The sequence below is a fragment of the Salmo salar genome, chromosome ssa03 (assembly GCF_905237065.1).
Source record: "Salmo salar chromosome ssa03, Ssal_v3.1, whole genome shotgun sequence".
NCBI classification, from domain to species: Eukaryota; Metazoa; Chordata; class Actinopteri; order Salmoniformes; family Salmonidae; genus Salmo; species Salmo salar.
In genome coordinates this window covers 28,627,004-28,641,358 of record NC_059444.1, presented here as the reverse complement: position 1 = coordinate 28,641,358, position 14,355 = coordinate 28,627,004, and the positions used below count along the sequence as shown (strand labels likewise).

At 48.8% G+C, this 14,355-nt stretch overlaps 1 protein-coding gene across 7 annotated transcripts in view; it reads right to left on the bottom strand.

Annotated features, from left to right (window-relative positions):
- Nucleotides 1-14,355, bottom strand: part of LOC106599252 (histone-lysine N-methyltransferase 2C) — a 146,666-nt gene that overhangs the window by 50,461 nt on the left and 81,850 nt on the right. For all 7 annotated transcript variants that reach the window (XM_014190384.2, XM_045714703.1, XM_014190382.2 and 4 more), the window contains 3 exons: nucleotides 4,468-4,590; nucleotides 3,731-3,856; nucleotides 3,436-3,566 (listed from right to left, as the gene is read on the bottom strand). In XM_014190384.2, coding sequence (XP_014045859.2) covers nucleotides 3,436-3,566; nucleotides 3,731-3,856; nucleotides 4,468-4,590 — 380 coding nt within the window. The remainder of the gene's footprint in view (nucleotides 1-3,435; nucleotides 3,567-3,730; nucleotides 3,857-4,467; nucleotides 4,591-14,355) is intronic.

The following is a 14,355-nucleotide window of genomic DNA, read 5'->3' as shown; positions in this document are numbered from 1 at the left end:
ACTTCTCCATAGACCCACCATACTTCAGGATAACTGTCAACCTTTATAGCCCACCTCCCCATGGGACTTTCAACAACAAGCACAGTTACATGATCCACCCCTTCAAATACTTGAAATATATATAGATATTTTTTTACTAGCGTCAGTGGACTCTCTCCCTCTCTACCAGTGTAGACAGATCCATGTCTATCTCCCCATCAGCAACGTCTTATCTCGCAGAGGACAGACACATCACGTGACTGCTGCAGCCTCCCACTATGCTGGGACATTAAAAGCCTAGTTAACCATCTCAATAATTAATCCAATGTGCTCTGTGCTGGGAGTCGGGATCCTTTATGTTTTCCTCGGTCTCTGTGCCCTCCTGCTGTTGAGTACAGACCAGTAGTGACAGATGCCCATGGCTTAATGCACCTCCTCACATCTCATCTGTTTTGGCCAACACAAGGTGACACAGAGCTCTGGGTTTGAGACGAGAGAGAGCAGGAGCACGAGCAAGCGAGAGAGAGAGAGCGAGGTAGTCTCGCTTTCATATGCTGAACCCCCAAACAAAAGGATGATCAGAGTAGAGGATTTTAGCTATCCTCTAAGGACAACTCCTGGAGGCCTTCCCTCCCACTTTAAGAGAGCACACAAACGGGGCTTCTGCCATCTCCAATGGTCTATCGTTAAGTGGTTGTCAGGCAGTATGCTGAGTATTCTCTGGCCTCCCATTGGGGGAGGTAGAACTACATTTTATGAAGATGCAATATGACGTTCCAGGCTATCAGTGTGCTCCTGCATCTATGAATGGTTGCCTCATTAAGAAAGTGGTTGACATTTAGGTTGGCAGCTTATTCTGACAATTACGTATCTGCATACGGAGGTCCTTAACATGTTTTTGTTGTTGTTGCAGCAAGACGATCTCTACACCAAACACTGTGTCTGGCACCAAGTGGTGTTTTGCCTAATTGTAACCGTACAACTATGCCAGGGAATCATGGCTAAATATATTCCCTCAGTTCTAACAAAAACTAACTGACACATCTTCCAAATCCCATAAACCCTGAGACAAATGTCAGTCGTAATGTACTGTTCCTTCAGAAAGTATTCACACCCCCTTTACTTTTTCCACATTTTGTTGTGTTACAGCCTACATTTTCTATTGGTTAAATTGAGATTGATCTACACACAATACCCAATAATGTCAAAGTGGAATTATATGGAGTCAATAAGTATACAACCCATTTGTTATGTATGGCACGCCTAAATATGTTCAGGATTTAAAACGTGCTTAACAAATCGCATAAGTTGCATGGACTCATTCCGTGTTCAATAATAGTGGTTAACATGATTTTTTTTATGGACTACCTCATCTCCATACCCCACAACTATCTGTGAGGTCCCTCAATCGAGCAGTTCATTTTAAGCGCAGATTCAACCACAAAGACCAAGTATGTTTTTCAATGCCTCGCAAAGAAGGGCACCTATTGGTAGATGGGTAAAAATAAAATAGCAGACATTGAATATTCCTTTGAGCATGGTGAAGTTATTAATTACAGTTTGGATGGTGTATCAATACACCCAGTAACTACAAAGATACTCAGTTGACGTAGAGGAAGGAAACCACTCAGGGATTTCACCACAAGGCCAATCGAACAGTTTTTTTCTTCGTATTATTTTTTACCAAATCTATTGTGTTATATTCTCCTACATTCCTTTCACATTTCCACAAACTTCAAAGTGTTTCCTTTCAAATGGTACCAAGAATATGCATATCCTTGCTTCAGGGCCTGAGCTACAGGCAGTTAGATTTGGGTATGTCATTTTAGGTGAAAATTGAAAAAAAAGGGACGGATCCTTTAGTAATACTGTGGTAAAGAAATTAACACTTTATATTCAGGTTTTGGGCAAATCCAACCACTCAGGGATTTCACCACAAGGCCAATGGTGATTTTAAAACACTTACAGAGTTTAATGGTTGTGATATGAGAAGACTGAGGATGGTTCAATAACATAAATAAAGGTTAAAAAAAAATAATTGTTAACAAAATTATAGTTACTCCACAATACTAACCTAAATGATAGAGTGAAACGAAGGAAAACTGTCCAAAACATACATCCTGCTCGCTCCAAGCAGTGGTTTAAAGTACTTAAGTAAAAATTCTTTAAAGTACTACTTAAGTCGTTTTTTGGACAGTTTTTCTATTTCTATTTTTGACAATTTTTACTTTACTACATTCCTAAAGAACATTGTGTACTTTTTATACCATACATTTTTCCTGACACCCAAAAGCATTTGTTACATTTTGAATGCTTAGCAGGACAGAAAATTGCCCAATTTGCACACTTATCAAGAGAACATCCCTGGTCATCCCTACTGCCTCTTATCTGGCGGACTCACTAAACACAAATGTTTGTTTTTAAATGATGTCTGAGTATTGGTGTGACCCTGGCTACCCATCTGGTTTGCATAATATAAGGAATTTTAAATTATTAGTAATTACCTTTGATACTTAAGTATAAAGGGCAACTACATTTATTTTTGATACTTAAGTATATTTAAAACCAAATACTTTTACACTTTCTCAAGTAGTATTTTACTGGTTGACTTTCACTTTTACTTGAGTCATTTTCATTTAATGTATCTTTACTTTTACACAAGTATGAAAATTGAGTACTTTTTCCACCACTGGCAACAAGGCACTTAAGTAATACTGTGGTAAAGAAATTAACTTTTTGACCTGAATATAAAGTGTTATGTTTTGGGAAAATCCAACAACACATCAGAGTACCACTCTTCGTATTTTCAAGAATGGTGGTGGCTGGATAATGTTACGGGTCTGCTTGTCATCGGCAAGGACAAGTGAGTTTTTTAGGATAAAAGGAAACAGAATACAGCTATAAGCACAGGCAAAATCCAGAGAAAAACCTGGTTCAGTCAGCTTTCCAACAGACACTGGGAGACAAATGAACCTTTCAGCAGGACAATAACGTAAAACACTAAACCAAATATATACTGGACTTGCTTACCAAGACAACATTGAATGTTCCTGAGTGGTCTATTTACAGTTTTGACTTAAATTCACTTGAAAATCTATGGCAAGACTTGAAAACGGCTCTCTGGAAATGATCAACAACCAATTTGACAGAGCTTGAAGAATGAAAAAAAGACTATTGTACAATCCAGGTGTGCAAAGCTCTTAGAGACTTGCCCAAAAAAGACTCACAGCTGTAATCGCTGCCAAAGGTGCTTCTAAGTATTGACTCAGGGGTGAAAATACTTATGTAAATGAGATCTGTATTTCATTTTCAATAAATGTGCAAAACATTTATAAATACATGTTTTCACTTTTGTCATTATAGATTTAATCCATTATGAATTCAGGCTGTAATACAAAATGTGGAATAAGTCAAGAGGTATGAATACTTTGAAGGGAGTGTAGATGTGGGACTGACCTGCAGGTAGGTGGGAAAGGCCTCCTCTAGCTTGGTTTTCTTCTTCCTGTATCGTTTCTTGATCTTCTCTGGGATATCTGGCCCAGGGGGCGTCTCATCCACAGGGGTATCAGGCAGCATCTCTCCCCAGCCTGCAGTGGGCACCGAAGAGTAGGTCAGAGGTCAGAACCTGATCCCTTCAAATCTGCATATGCATGCTCAGGTATTTTACTCGACAATTTACTTTCACCAGGCAGAAATAGGATATTCAGACAAAAGCAATTGATCACGCATCGGTCGATGTGTGGGAACTCACCCTCCTCTTTTCCTGTGGGGGGTTCAGAGACCGAGCCAGAAGAATCCTTCCTGCTCAGGGATCGTTTGGCCTTGCCTGGGCCCTGGCCTGGACGGCTCCGCTGACGCACCATGAAGCCACCGATGCCTGAGAAAGAGATATTCAACAATGAACCAACACATAGCCATGGTAAGATTGCTGGTTCCAAGAAAGTAAAGTGTCCAAGTAATTTTTTATTAGAATTGTATAAGATCTGTTTTATCAGGAAATGACTGTTGGGAAGACATAGAGCACATCTCAATGCTTTCACTAGAGAGGGAAACATCTTCAACCTAGATTATATATATTTTTAAATGTAACCTTTATTTAACTAGGCAAATCAGTTAAGAACAAATTGTTATTTACAATGACGGCCTACACCGGCCAAACCCGGACGACGCGGGGCCAATTGTGCGCCGCCCTATGGGACTCCCAGTCACGGCCGGTTGTGATACAGCCTGGATTCGAACCAGGGTGTCTGTAGTGACGCCTCGAGCACTGAGATGCAGTGCCTTAGACCGCGGCGCCACTCGGGAGACCGAGAAAACACCATTTATAACCTCCAGAATAAGCCCTCTTTCCTTCTGAGGCCTTGTCTTGTCATCCCTGAGCTTGGCTGGCTGTGTGTTGAGGGCTACGGCTAGCTACAACAGTACACTGATACAGTGCTGGGCACGTACTGCACCAGAGGAGCTGTGTCCTCCAATCAGGTGCCCTACCCGGCCGGTATGGCTTCCTCTTCCTCTTTTTGCTGCCGTCTGCCCCCTTGGACTCATCTTCTGCTGGCTCTCGCTCTGGGCTCGAGTCCGACTTCCCCTCACAGTCCAGAGAGAGGTCCGCATCTGTGAGCGGGGGAAAGAGAGAGGGTGAGACACACAAACAGAGAGAGAGCGCGAGCGCGCGACGCAGAGAGAGAGCGCGACGCACGAAGAGAAGAGCGCGAGCGAGCGCGCAGACGAAGAGAGCGAGAGCGCGCGACGAAGAGAGAGCAGCACGCAGAGAGAAGAAGGCGAACGCAGAAGAGAGAGCGCGGCGACGCAGAGAGAGAGAGCGCGGCGACGCAGAGAGAAGCGAGCGGACGAGAGAGAGCGCGAGCGCGACGCAGAGAGAGAGCGCGAGCGCGATGCAGAGAGAGAGCGCGAGCGCGCGACGCAGAGAGAGAGCAGAAGAGCGACGCAGAGAGAGAGCAGAAGAGCGACGCAGAGAGAGAGCAGAAGAGCGACGCAGAGAGAGAGCAGAAGAGCGACGCAGAGCGAGAGCAGGAGAGCGACGCAGAGCGAGAGCAGGAGAGCGACGCAGAGCGAGAGCAGGAGAGCGACGCAGAGCGAGAGCAGGAGAGCGACGCAGAGCGAGAGCGACGCAGAGCGAGAGCAGGAGAGCGACGCAGAGCGAGAGCAGGAGAGCGACGCAGAGCGAGAGCAGGAGAGCGACACAGAGCGACACAGAGAGAGAGCGACACAGAGAGAGAGAGCGCGACACAGAGAGAGAGAGCGCGACACAGAGAGAGAGAGCGCGACACAGAGAGAGAGAGCGCGACACAGAGAGAGAGCGCGACACAGAGAGAGAGAGCGACACAGAGAGAGAGAGCGCGACACAGAGAGAGAGAGCGCGACACAGAGAGAGAGCGACACAGAGAGAGAGCGCGACACAGAGAGCGCGACAGAGAGAGCGACAGAGAGAGCAACACAGAGAGAGCAACACAGAGAGAGAGCGAGCGCGAGCGACACAGAGAGAGAGAGCGACAGAGAGAGAGAGAGCGACAGAGAGAGAGAGAAAGAGCGACAGAGAGAGAGAGAAAGAGCGACAGAGAGAGAGAGAGAGAGCGACAGAGAGAGAGAGAGAGCGACACAGAGAGACGACAGAGAGAGAGCGACACAGAGAGAGAGAGCGACACAGAGAGAGAGAGCGACACAGAGAGAGAGAGCGACACAGAGAGAGAGAGCGACACAGAGAGAGAGAGAAGCGACACAGAGAGAGAGAGAGTGAGAGCGACACAGAGAGAGAGAGAGTGAGAGCGACACAGAGAGAGAGAGTGAGAGCGACACAGACACAGAGAGAGAGAGAGTGAGAGCGACACAGAGAGAGAGAGAGCGACACAGAGAGAGAGAGCGACACAGAGAGAGAGAGCGACACAGAGAGAGAGAGCGACACAGAGAGAGAGCGACACAAAGAGAGAGAGAGTGAGAGCGACACAGAGAGAGAGAGCGACACAGAGAGAGAGAGCGACACAGAGAGAGAGAGCGACACAGAGAGAGAGAGCGACACAGAGAGAGAGAGCGACACAGAGAGAGAGAGGAGAGAGCGACAGAGAGAGAGAGAGAGCGACACAGAGAGAGAGAGAGCGCGACAGAGAGAGAGAGAGAGAGCGACAGAGAGAGAGAGAGAGAGCGCGACACAGAGAGAGAGAGAGCGACAGAGAGAGAGAGAGAGCGCGACACAGAGAGAGAGAGAGAGAGAGAGCGCGACACAGAGAGAGAGAGAGAGACGCGACACAGAGAGAGAGAGAGCGCGACACAGAGAGAGAGAGCAGGAGAGCGACGCAGAGCGAGAGCAGGAGAGCGACGCAGAGCGAGAGCAGGAGAGCGACGCAGAGCGAGAGCAGGAGAGCGACGCAGAGCGAGAGCAGGAGAGCGACGCAGAGCGAGAGCAGGAGAAGCGACGCAGAGCGAGAGCAGAGAGCGACACAGAGAGAGAGAGCGACACAGAGAGAGAGAGCGCGACACAGAGAGAGAGAGAGCGACACAGAGAGAGAGAGGCGCGACACAGAGAGAGAGAGCGCGCGACGAGAGAGAGAGAGCGACGCAGAGAGAGAGAGAGCGCGACGCAGAGAGAGAGAGCGCGCGCGCGACGCAGAGAGAGAGAGCGCGCGCGCGACGCAGAGAGAGAGAGCGCGCGCGCGACGCAGAGAGAGAGCGCGAGCGCGCGACGCAGAGAGAGAGCGCGCGCACGACGCAGAGAGAGAGCGTGCGCACGACGCAGAGAGAGCGCGAGCAGAAGAGCGACGCAGAGAGAGAGCAGAAGAGCGACGCAGAGAGAGAGCAGAAGAGCGACGCAGAGAGAGAGCAGAAGAGCGACGCAGAGAGAGAGCAGGAGAGCGACGCAGAGAGAGAGCAGGAGAGCGACGCAGAGCGAGAGCAGGAGAGCGACGCAGAGCGAGAGCAGGAGAGCGACGCAGAGCGAGAGCAGGAGAGCGACGCAGAGCGAGAGCAGGAGAGCGACGCAGAGCGAGAGCAGGAGAGCGACACAGAGAGAGAGCGACACAGAGAGAGAGAGCGCGACACAGAGAGAGAGAGCGCGACACAGAGAGAGAGAGCGCGACACAGAGAGAGAGCGCGACACAGAGAGAGAGCGCGACACAGAGAGAGAGCGACACAGAGAGAGAGCGCAACACAGAGAGAGAGAGCGCGACACAGAGAGAGAGAGAGCGACACAGAGAGAGAGAGCGCGACACAGAGAGCGCGACAGAGAGAGCGACAGAGAGAGCGACAGAGAGAGCGACAGAGAGAGCGACGCAGAGCGACACAGAGAGAGAGAGCGACACAGAGAGAGAGAGAGCGACAGAAAGAGAGAGAAAGAGCGACAGAGAGAGAGAGAGAGAGCGACACAGAGAGAGAGAGAGAGCGACACAGAGAGAGAGAGAGAGCGACACAGAGAGAGAGAGAGAGCGACACAGAGAGAGAGAGAGAGAGCGACACAGAGAGAGAGAGAGAGCGACACAGAGAGAGAGAGAGAGCGACACAGAGAGAGAGCGACACAGAGAGAGAGAGCGACACAGAGAGAGAGAGCGACACAGAGAGAGAGAGCGACACAGAGAGAGAGAGCGACACAGAGAGAGAGAGCGACACAGAGAGAGAGAGCGACACAGAGAGAGAGAGCGACACAGAGAGAGCGACCCAGAGAGAGAGCGACACAGAGAGAGAGAGCGACACAGAGAGAGAGAGCGACACAAAGAGAGAGAGAGTGAGAGCGACACAGAGAGAGCGACACAGAGAGAGAGAGAGAGAGAGAGAGAGAGAGAGAGCGGGACAGAGAGCGCGACAGAGAGAGCGACAGAGAGAGCGACACAGAGAGCCGAATGAGCGACACAGAGAGAGCGTAGCGAGCGACACAGAGAGAGAGTAGGAGCGACACAGAGAGAGCAGACTGAGCGACACAGAGAGAGTGAGCGACACAGAGAGAGCGGCAAAGCGACCTAGAGAGAGAGAGAGCGAGCGACACAGGGAGAGAGGCGAGCGACACAGAGAGAGAGAGCGAGCGACACAGAGAGAGAGCGCGAGCGACACAGAGAGAGAGAGCGCGAGCGACACAGAGAGAGCGAGAGCGACACAGAGAGAGAGAGCGACACAGAGAGAGAGAGCGACACAGAGAGAGCGAAAGCGACACAGAGAGAGAGAGCGAGAGCGACACAGAGAGAGAGAGCGAGAGCGACACAGAGAGAGAGCGAGAGCGACACAGAGAGAGAGAGCGACACAAAGAGAGAGAGAGAGAGAGAGCGAGAGCGACACAAAGAGAGAGAGAGAGAGCGACACAGAGAGAGAGAGTGAGAGCGACACAGAGAGAGAGAGCGCGACACAGAGAGAGAGAGCGCGACACAGAGAGAGAGCGCGACACAGAGAGAGAGCGCGACACAGAGAGAGAGAGAGAGCGACACAGAGAGAGAGAGAGCGACACAGAGAGAGAGAGAGCGACACAGAGAGAGAGAGAGAGCGCGACACAGAGAGAGAGAGAGAGGCGCGACACAGAGAGAGAGAGAGCGCGACACAGAGAGAGAGAGAGAGCGCGACAAAGAGAGAGAGAGAGAGCGCGACACAGAGAGAGAGAGCGTGACACAGAGAGAGAGAGCGCGACACAGAGAGAGAGAGAGCGCGACACAGAGAGAGAGAGAGAGCGCGACACAGAGAGAGAGAGAGAGCGTGACACAGAGAGAGAGAGAGAGAGCGCGACACAGAGAGAGAGAGAGCGCGACACAGAGAGAGAGAGAGCGCGACACAGAGAGAGAGAGAGAGAGCGCGACACAGAGAGCGACAGAGAGAGCGACAGAGAGAGCGACAGAGAGAGAGCGACACAGAGAGAGCGAGCGAGAGCGACACAGAGAGAGAGAGCGCGAGCGACACAGAGAGAGAGAGCGACACAGAGAGAGAGAGAGAGAGCGACACAGAGAGAGAGAGCGACACAGAGAGAGAGAGAGAGACACAGAGAGAGAGAGAGCGACACAGAGAGAGAGAGCGACACAGAGAGAGAGAGAGCGACACAGAGAGAGCGACACAGAGAGAGAGAGCGACACAGAGAGAGAGCGACACAGAGAGAGAGAGCGACAGAGAGAGAGAGCGACACAGAGAGCGAGAGCGACACAAAGAGAGAGAGCGAGAGCGACACAAAGAGAGCGAGAGCGACACAAAGAGAGAGAGAGCGACACAGAGAGAGAGAGAGCGACACAGAGAGAGAGAGAGCGACACAGAGAGAGAGAGAGAGCGCGACACAGAGAGAGAGAGCGCCAGAGAGAGAGAGCGACACAGAGAGAGAGAGAGCGCGACACAGAGAGAGAGAGAGAGAGCGCGACACAGAGAGAGCGACACAAAGAGAGAGAGCGCGACACAGAGAGAGCGCGAGAGCGACACAGAGAGAGCGCGAGAGCGACACAGAGAGAGCGACACAGAGAGAGCGCGAGAGCGACACAGAGAGAGCGCGAGAGCGACACAGAGAGCGACACAGAGAGCGACACAGAGAGCGACACAGAGAGCGCGCGAGAGCGACACAGAGAGAGCGCGAGAGCGACACAGAGAGAGCGCGAGTGACACAGAGGGAGCGCGAGTGACACAGAGAGCGTGAGAGCGACACAGAGAGAGCGTGAGAGCGACACAGAGAGAGCGTGAGAGCGACACAGAGAGAGCGACACAGAGAGAGCGCGAGAGCGACACAGAGAGAGCGCGAGAGCAACAGAGAGAGCGCGAGAGCAACACACTGTCAAGCCACTAACACCTAACACAGCCAAATTACGTTGTTCCTCAAAAGAACAGACATGGAAACAACCACACATTCACAGCCCAGTAAGCTGTACAACAAAACAGCACAGAAGAATACCAGAAAGCAACCTGGAACCAAAATATACAAACACTCTTAGATAACTTTCTGGATACCACATTCACTCACAGTAAAGAAGGCATCAATCTAGCAGTAAAAAACATCAACTATATTTTCAGGCAAATGGTAAAAGAAGCACAATTGAAATTGATAAAAAACAAAACAAAAAAGACCACAGATGACAACTGGTTTGATGCAGATTGGAAAATTACAAGGAAAAAACTTAGAACACTATCCAACAATCCACTAACCAGCCAAAAGCACAGAGACTCAAATAATGGTGAATTACGCCTTCATTACTCTGAGACTTTTAAACTCTATAAACGTACACTAAGAACCAAAAAAGCACAGTACAACAGCAAGCAGCTGACACTAATTGAGGAGTCCATAAACACAAACAACTTCTGGCAAAATTAGAAAAACGAAGAAAAATAATAAAAACAAGAGCATTTGATTCTATTTGGCATACAGGACTGTTCTACAAAGTTATTGAAAGTGGTGTAGGGGGTAAAACATATGACATAATTAAATGAATGTATACTGGCAATACGTGCACCATTAAAAGTGGCAAGAAAAGAACATTCTTTAACCAGGGGCGGGGCCTTCGCCAGGGTTGCAATCTGAGCCCGGCACTCGTCAATATTTACATCAACGAATTGGCCACTATTCTAGAAAAATCCTCAGCCCCTGGTGTTAATCTCCACAATTCAGAGGTTAAATGCCTACTCTTCGCAGATGACCTATGCCTGCTGTCACCCATAGCACGTGGCCTACAGCAGAGCCTGGACCTGCTAGAGCAGTACTGCCAGACCTGGGCCCTGGCAGTAAACCCCAAAAAGACTAAAATAATGATTTCCCAGAGAAGATCAAGATCTCAGGGAATTAGACTAAAGTTCTCAATTGGTACAAAATACATAGAGTACTGCACACACCACAATTACTGAGGTTTAAAAATAAGCTCAACTGGACACCTTGCATGCCAGACCAGCTGGCTGGTGTGTTTACAGACATATTCAATCAATCCTTATCCCAGTCTGTTGTCCCCACATGCTTCAAGAGGGCCACCATTGTTCCTGTTCCCAAGAAAGCTAAGGTAACTGAGCTAAATGACTACCGCCCCGTAGCACTCACTTCTGTCATCATGAAGTGCTTTGAGAGACTAGTTAATAAGGATCATATCACCTCCACCTTACCTAACACCCTAGACCCACTTCAATTTGCTTACCGCCCCAATAGGTCCACAGACGACGCAATCGCCATCACACTGCACACTGCCCTAACCCATCTAGACAAGAGGAATACCTATGTAAGAATGCTGTTCATCGATTACAGCTCAGCGTTTAACACCATAGTACCCTCCAAACTCGTCATTAAGCTCGAGTCCCTAGGTCTCGACCCCGCCCTGTGCAACTGGGTACTGGACTTCCTGACGGGCCGCCCCCAGGTGGTGAGGGTAGGTAACAACATCTCCACCCCGCTGATCCTCAACACTGTGTCCCCACAAGGGTGCGTTCTCAGCCCTCTCCTGTACTCCCTGTTCACCCATGACTGCGTGGCCATGCACGCCTCCTACTCAATCATCAAGTTGCAGACGACACTACAGTGGTAGGCTTGATTACCAACAACGACGAGACGGCCTACAGGGAGGAGGTGAGGGCCCTCGGAGTGTGGTGTCAGGAAAATAACCTCTCACTCAATGTCAACAAAACAAAGGAGATGATCGTGGACTTCAGGAAACAGCAGAGGGAGCAGCCCCCTATCCACTTCGACGGGACAGTAGTGGAGAGGGTGGAGAGTTTTAAGTTCCTCGGCGTACACATCACGGACAAACTGAAATGGTCCACCCACACAGACAGCGTGGTGAAGAAGGCGCAGCAGCGCCTCTTCAACCTCAGGAGGCTGAAGAAATTGGGCTTGTCACCAATAACACACAAACTTTTACAGATGCACAATCGAGAGCATCCTGTCGGGCAGTATCACCGCCTGGTACGGCAACTGCACAGCCCTCAACCACAAGGCTCTCCAGAGGCTGGTGAGGTCTGCACAACACATCACCGGATGCAAACTACCTGCCCTCCAGGACACCTACATCACCCGATGTCACAGGAAGGCCAAAAAGATCATCAAGGACAACAACCACCCGAGCCACTGCCTGTTCACCCCGCTATCATCCAGAAGGCGAGGTCAGTACCAGTACCATCAAAGCTGGAACCGAGAGACTGAAAAACAGCTTCTATCTCAAGGCCATCACTAACATTGAGTGGCTGCTGCCAACATACTGACTCAACTCAAGCCACTTTAATAATGGGAAAATTGATGTAATCAATTTATCACTAGCCACTTTATATTATTTATATTAGATAATGTTTACATAACCTACATTATTCATCTCATATGTATATACTGTACGCTATACCATCTACTGCATCTTGCCATCTTGATGTAATTAAATGTATCACTAGCCACTTTAAACAATGCCACTTTATATAATGTTTACATACCCTACATTACTCATCTCATACGTATATACTGTACTCCATACCATCTATTACATCTTGCCTACGCCGTTCGGCCATCACTCATTTATATATTTTTATGTACATATTCGTATTCATTCCTTTACACTTGTGTGTACAAGGTAGTTGTTGTGGAATTGGTAGATTACTTGTTAGATATTACTGCACGGTCGGAACTAGAAGCACAAGCATTTCGCTACACTTGCATTAACATCTTGCTAACCATGTGTATGTGACAAATACATTTGATTTGATTTGATTTAATGAGGCAGTGAATGAACTGAGAAAGCACGCAGGGCAATCTACGCCATTAAAAAATATATATAATAATTGAAATACCTATTAAAATGTGGTCAAAACTAATTGAATGTGTCATTGAACCAATTGCACTTAATGGCAGCGAGGTGTGGGGTCCACTTGCAAAACAAGATTTCACCAAATGGGACATACACACCATTGAAACCCTGCATGCAGAGTTCTGTAAGATTCTCCTACATGTCCAGAGGAAAACTACAAACATTGCATGCAGGGCAGAATTAGGCCAATATCCACTAATAATAAAAACTCAAAAAAGAGCAATTAAGTTTTGGAAACATTTAAAATACAGTGACCCCCCCTCTCATCGGGGCGGCAGCGTAGCCTAGTGGTTAGAGTGTTGGACTAGTAACCGAAAGGTTGCAAGTTCAAATCCCTGAGCTGACAAGGTACAAATCTGTCGTTCTGCCCCTGAACAAGGCAGTTAACCCACTGTTCCTAGGCCGTCATTGTAAATAAGAATTTGTTCTTAACGGACTTGCCTAGTTAAATAAAGGTTAAATAAAAAATTTAAAAAACATTACCAAGCCCTGCAATGCCAAGAGCTGAGCAAAGAAAAGTCCCCTCATCCAGCTGGTCCTGAGTTCACAAACCTGCTCTACTAACACACTGAAGCCTCAGGACCAGAACATCCAATCAAATCAGAATAAAACTAATTACAACACCATCAAAACAAAACTACATTGCTTATTGGGAAACACAAGCACAAAGCAAAATGCAGTGCTGTCTGGCCCTAAATCGACAGTACACCATGGCAAACTATTTCACCATGGTTACTGATCAAAACCTTAGAAAAACCTTGACAAAGTACAGGCTCAGTGAGCACAGCCTTGCCATTGAGAAGGGTAGACACAGGAAAACCTGGGTCCCTGTAGAGGAAAGGCTGTGCAACCACTGCACAACAGCATAACCTGAGACAGTGCTGCATTTCCTGACAAAATGGAAATAATATAAAACAATTAGTGTAATTTCCCCAAATTTGAAACCCTTATTCAAGGTTTCAAAGACCTCTCTGATGAGAGTAGGCTACCCGTCCTGTTGGGGGAAGACGCAGAGAGCTGTGGGTTGGCAGCGCACGACACACAGAGAGAGAGACAGACAGACAGACAGAGAGAGAGAGACAGACAGACAGACAGACCGACAGACAGACAGAGAGAGCGACAGACAGACAGAGAGAGACAGACACAGAGAGAGACAGACAGCGCGAGAGACAGACAGCGCGAGAGAGAGACAGACAGACAGCGCGAGAGAGACAGACAGACAGACAGAGCGAGAGAGAGAGACAGACAGACAGCGAGAGAGAGACAGACAGACAGAGCGAGAGAGACAGACAGACAGACAGACAGACAGACAGACAGACAGACAGAGCGAGAGAGAGACAGACCGAGAGAGACAGACAGACAGAGCGAGCGAGAGAGAGACAGACAGAGAGCGAGACAGACAGACAGACAGACAGACAGACAGACAGAGAGCGAGACAGACACAGAGAGCGAGACAGACAGACAGAGAGCGAGACAGAGAGCGAGACAGACAGACAGACAGACAGACAGAGAGCGAGACAGACAGACAGACAGACAGAGAGCGAGACAGACAGACAGACAGACAGACAGACAGACAGACAGAGAGCGAGACAGACACAGAGAGCGAGACAGACAGACAGAGAGCGAGACAGAGAGCGAGACAGACAGACAGAGA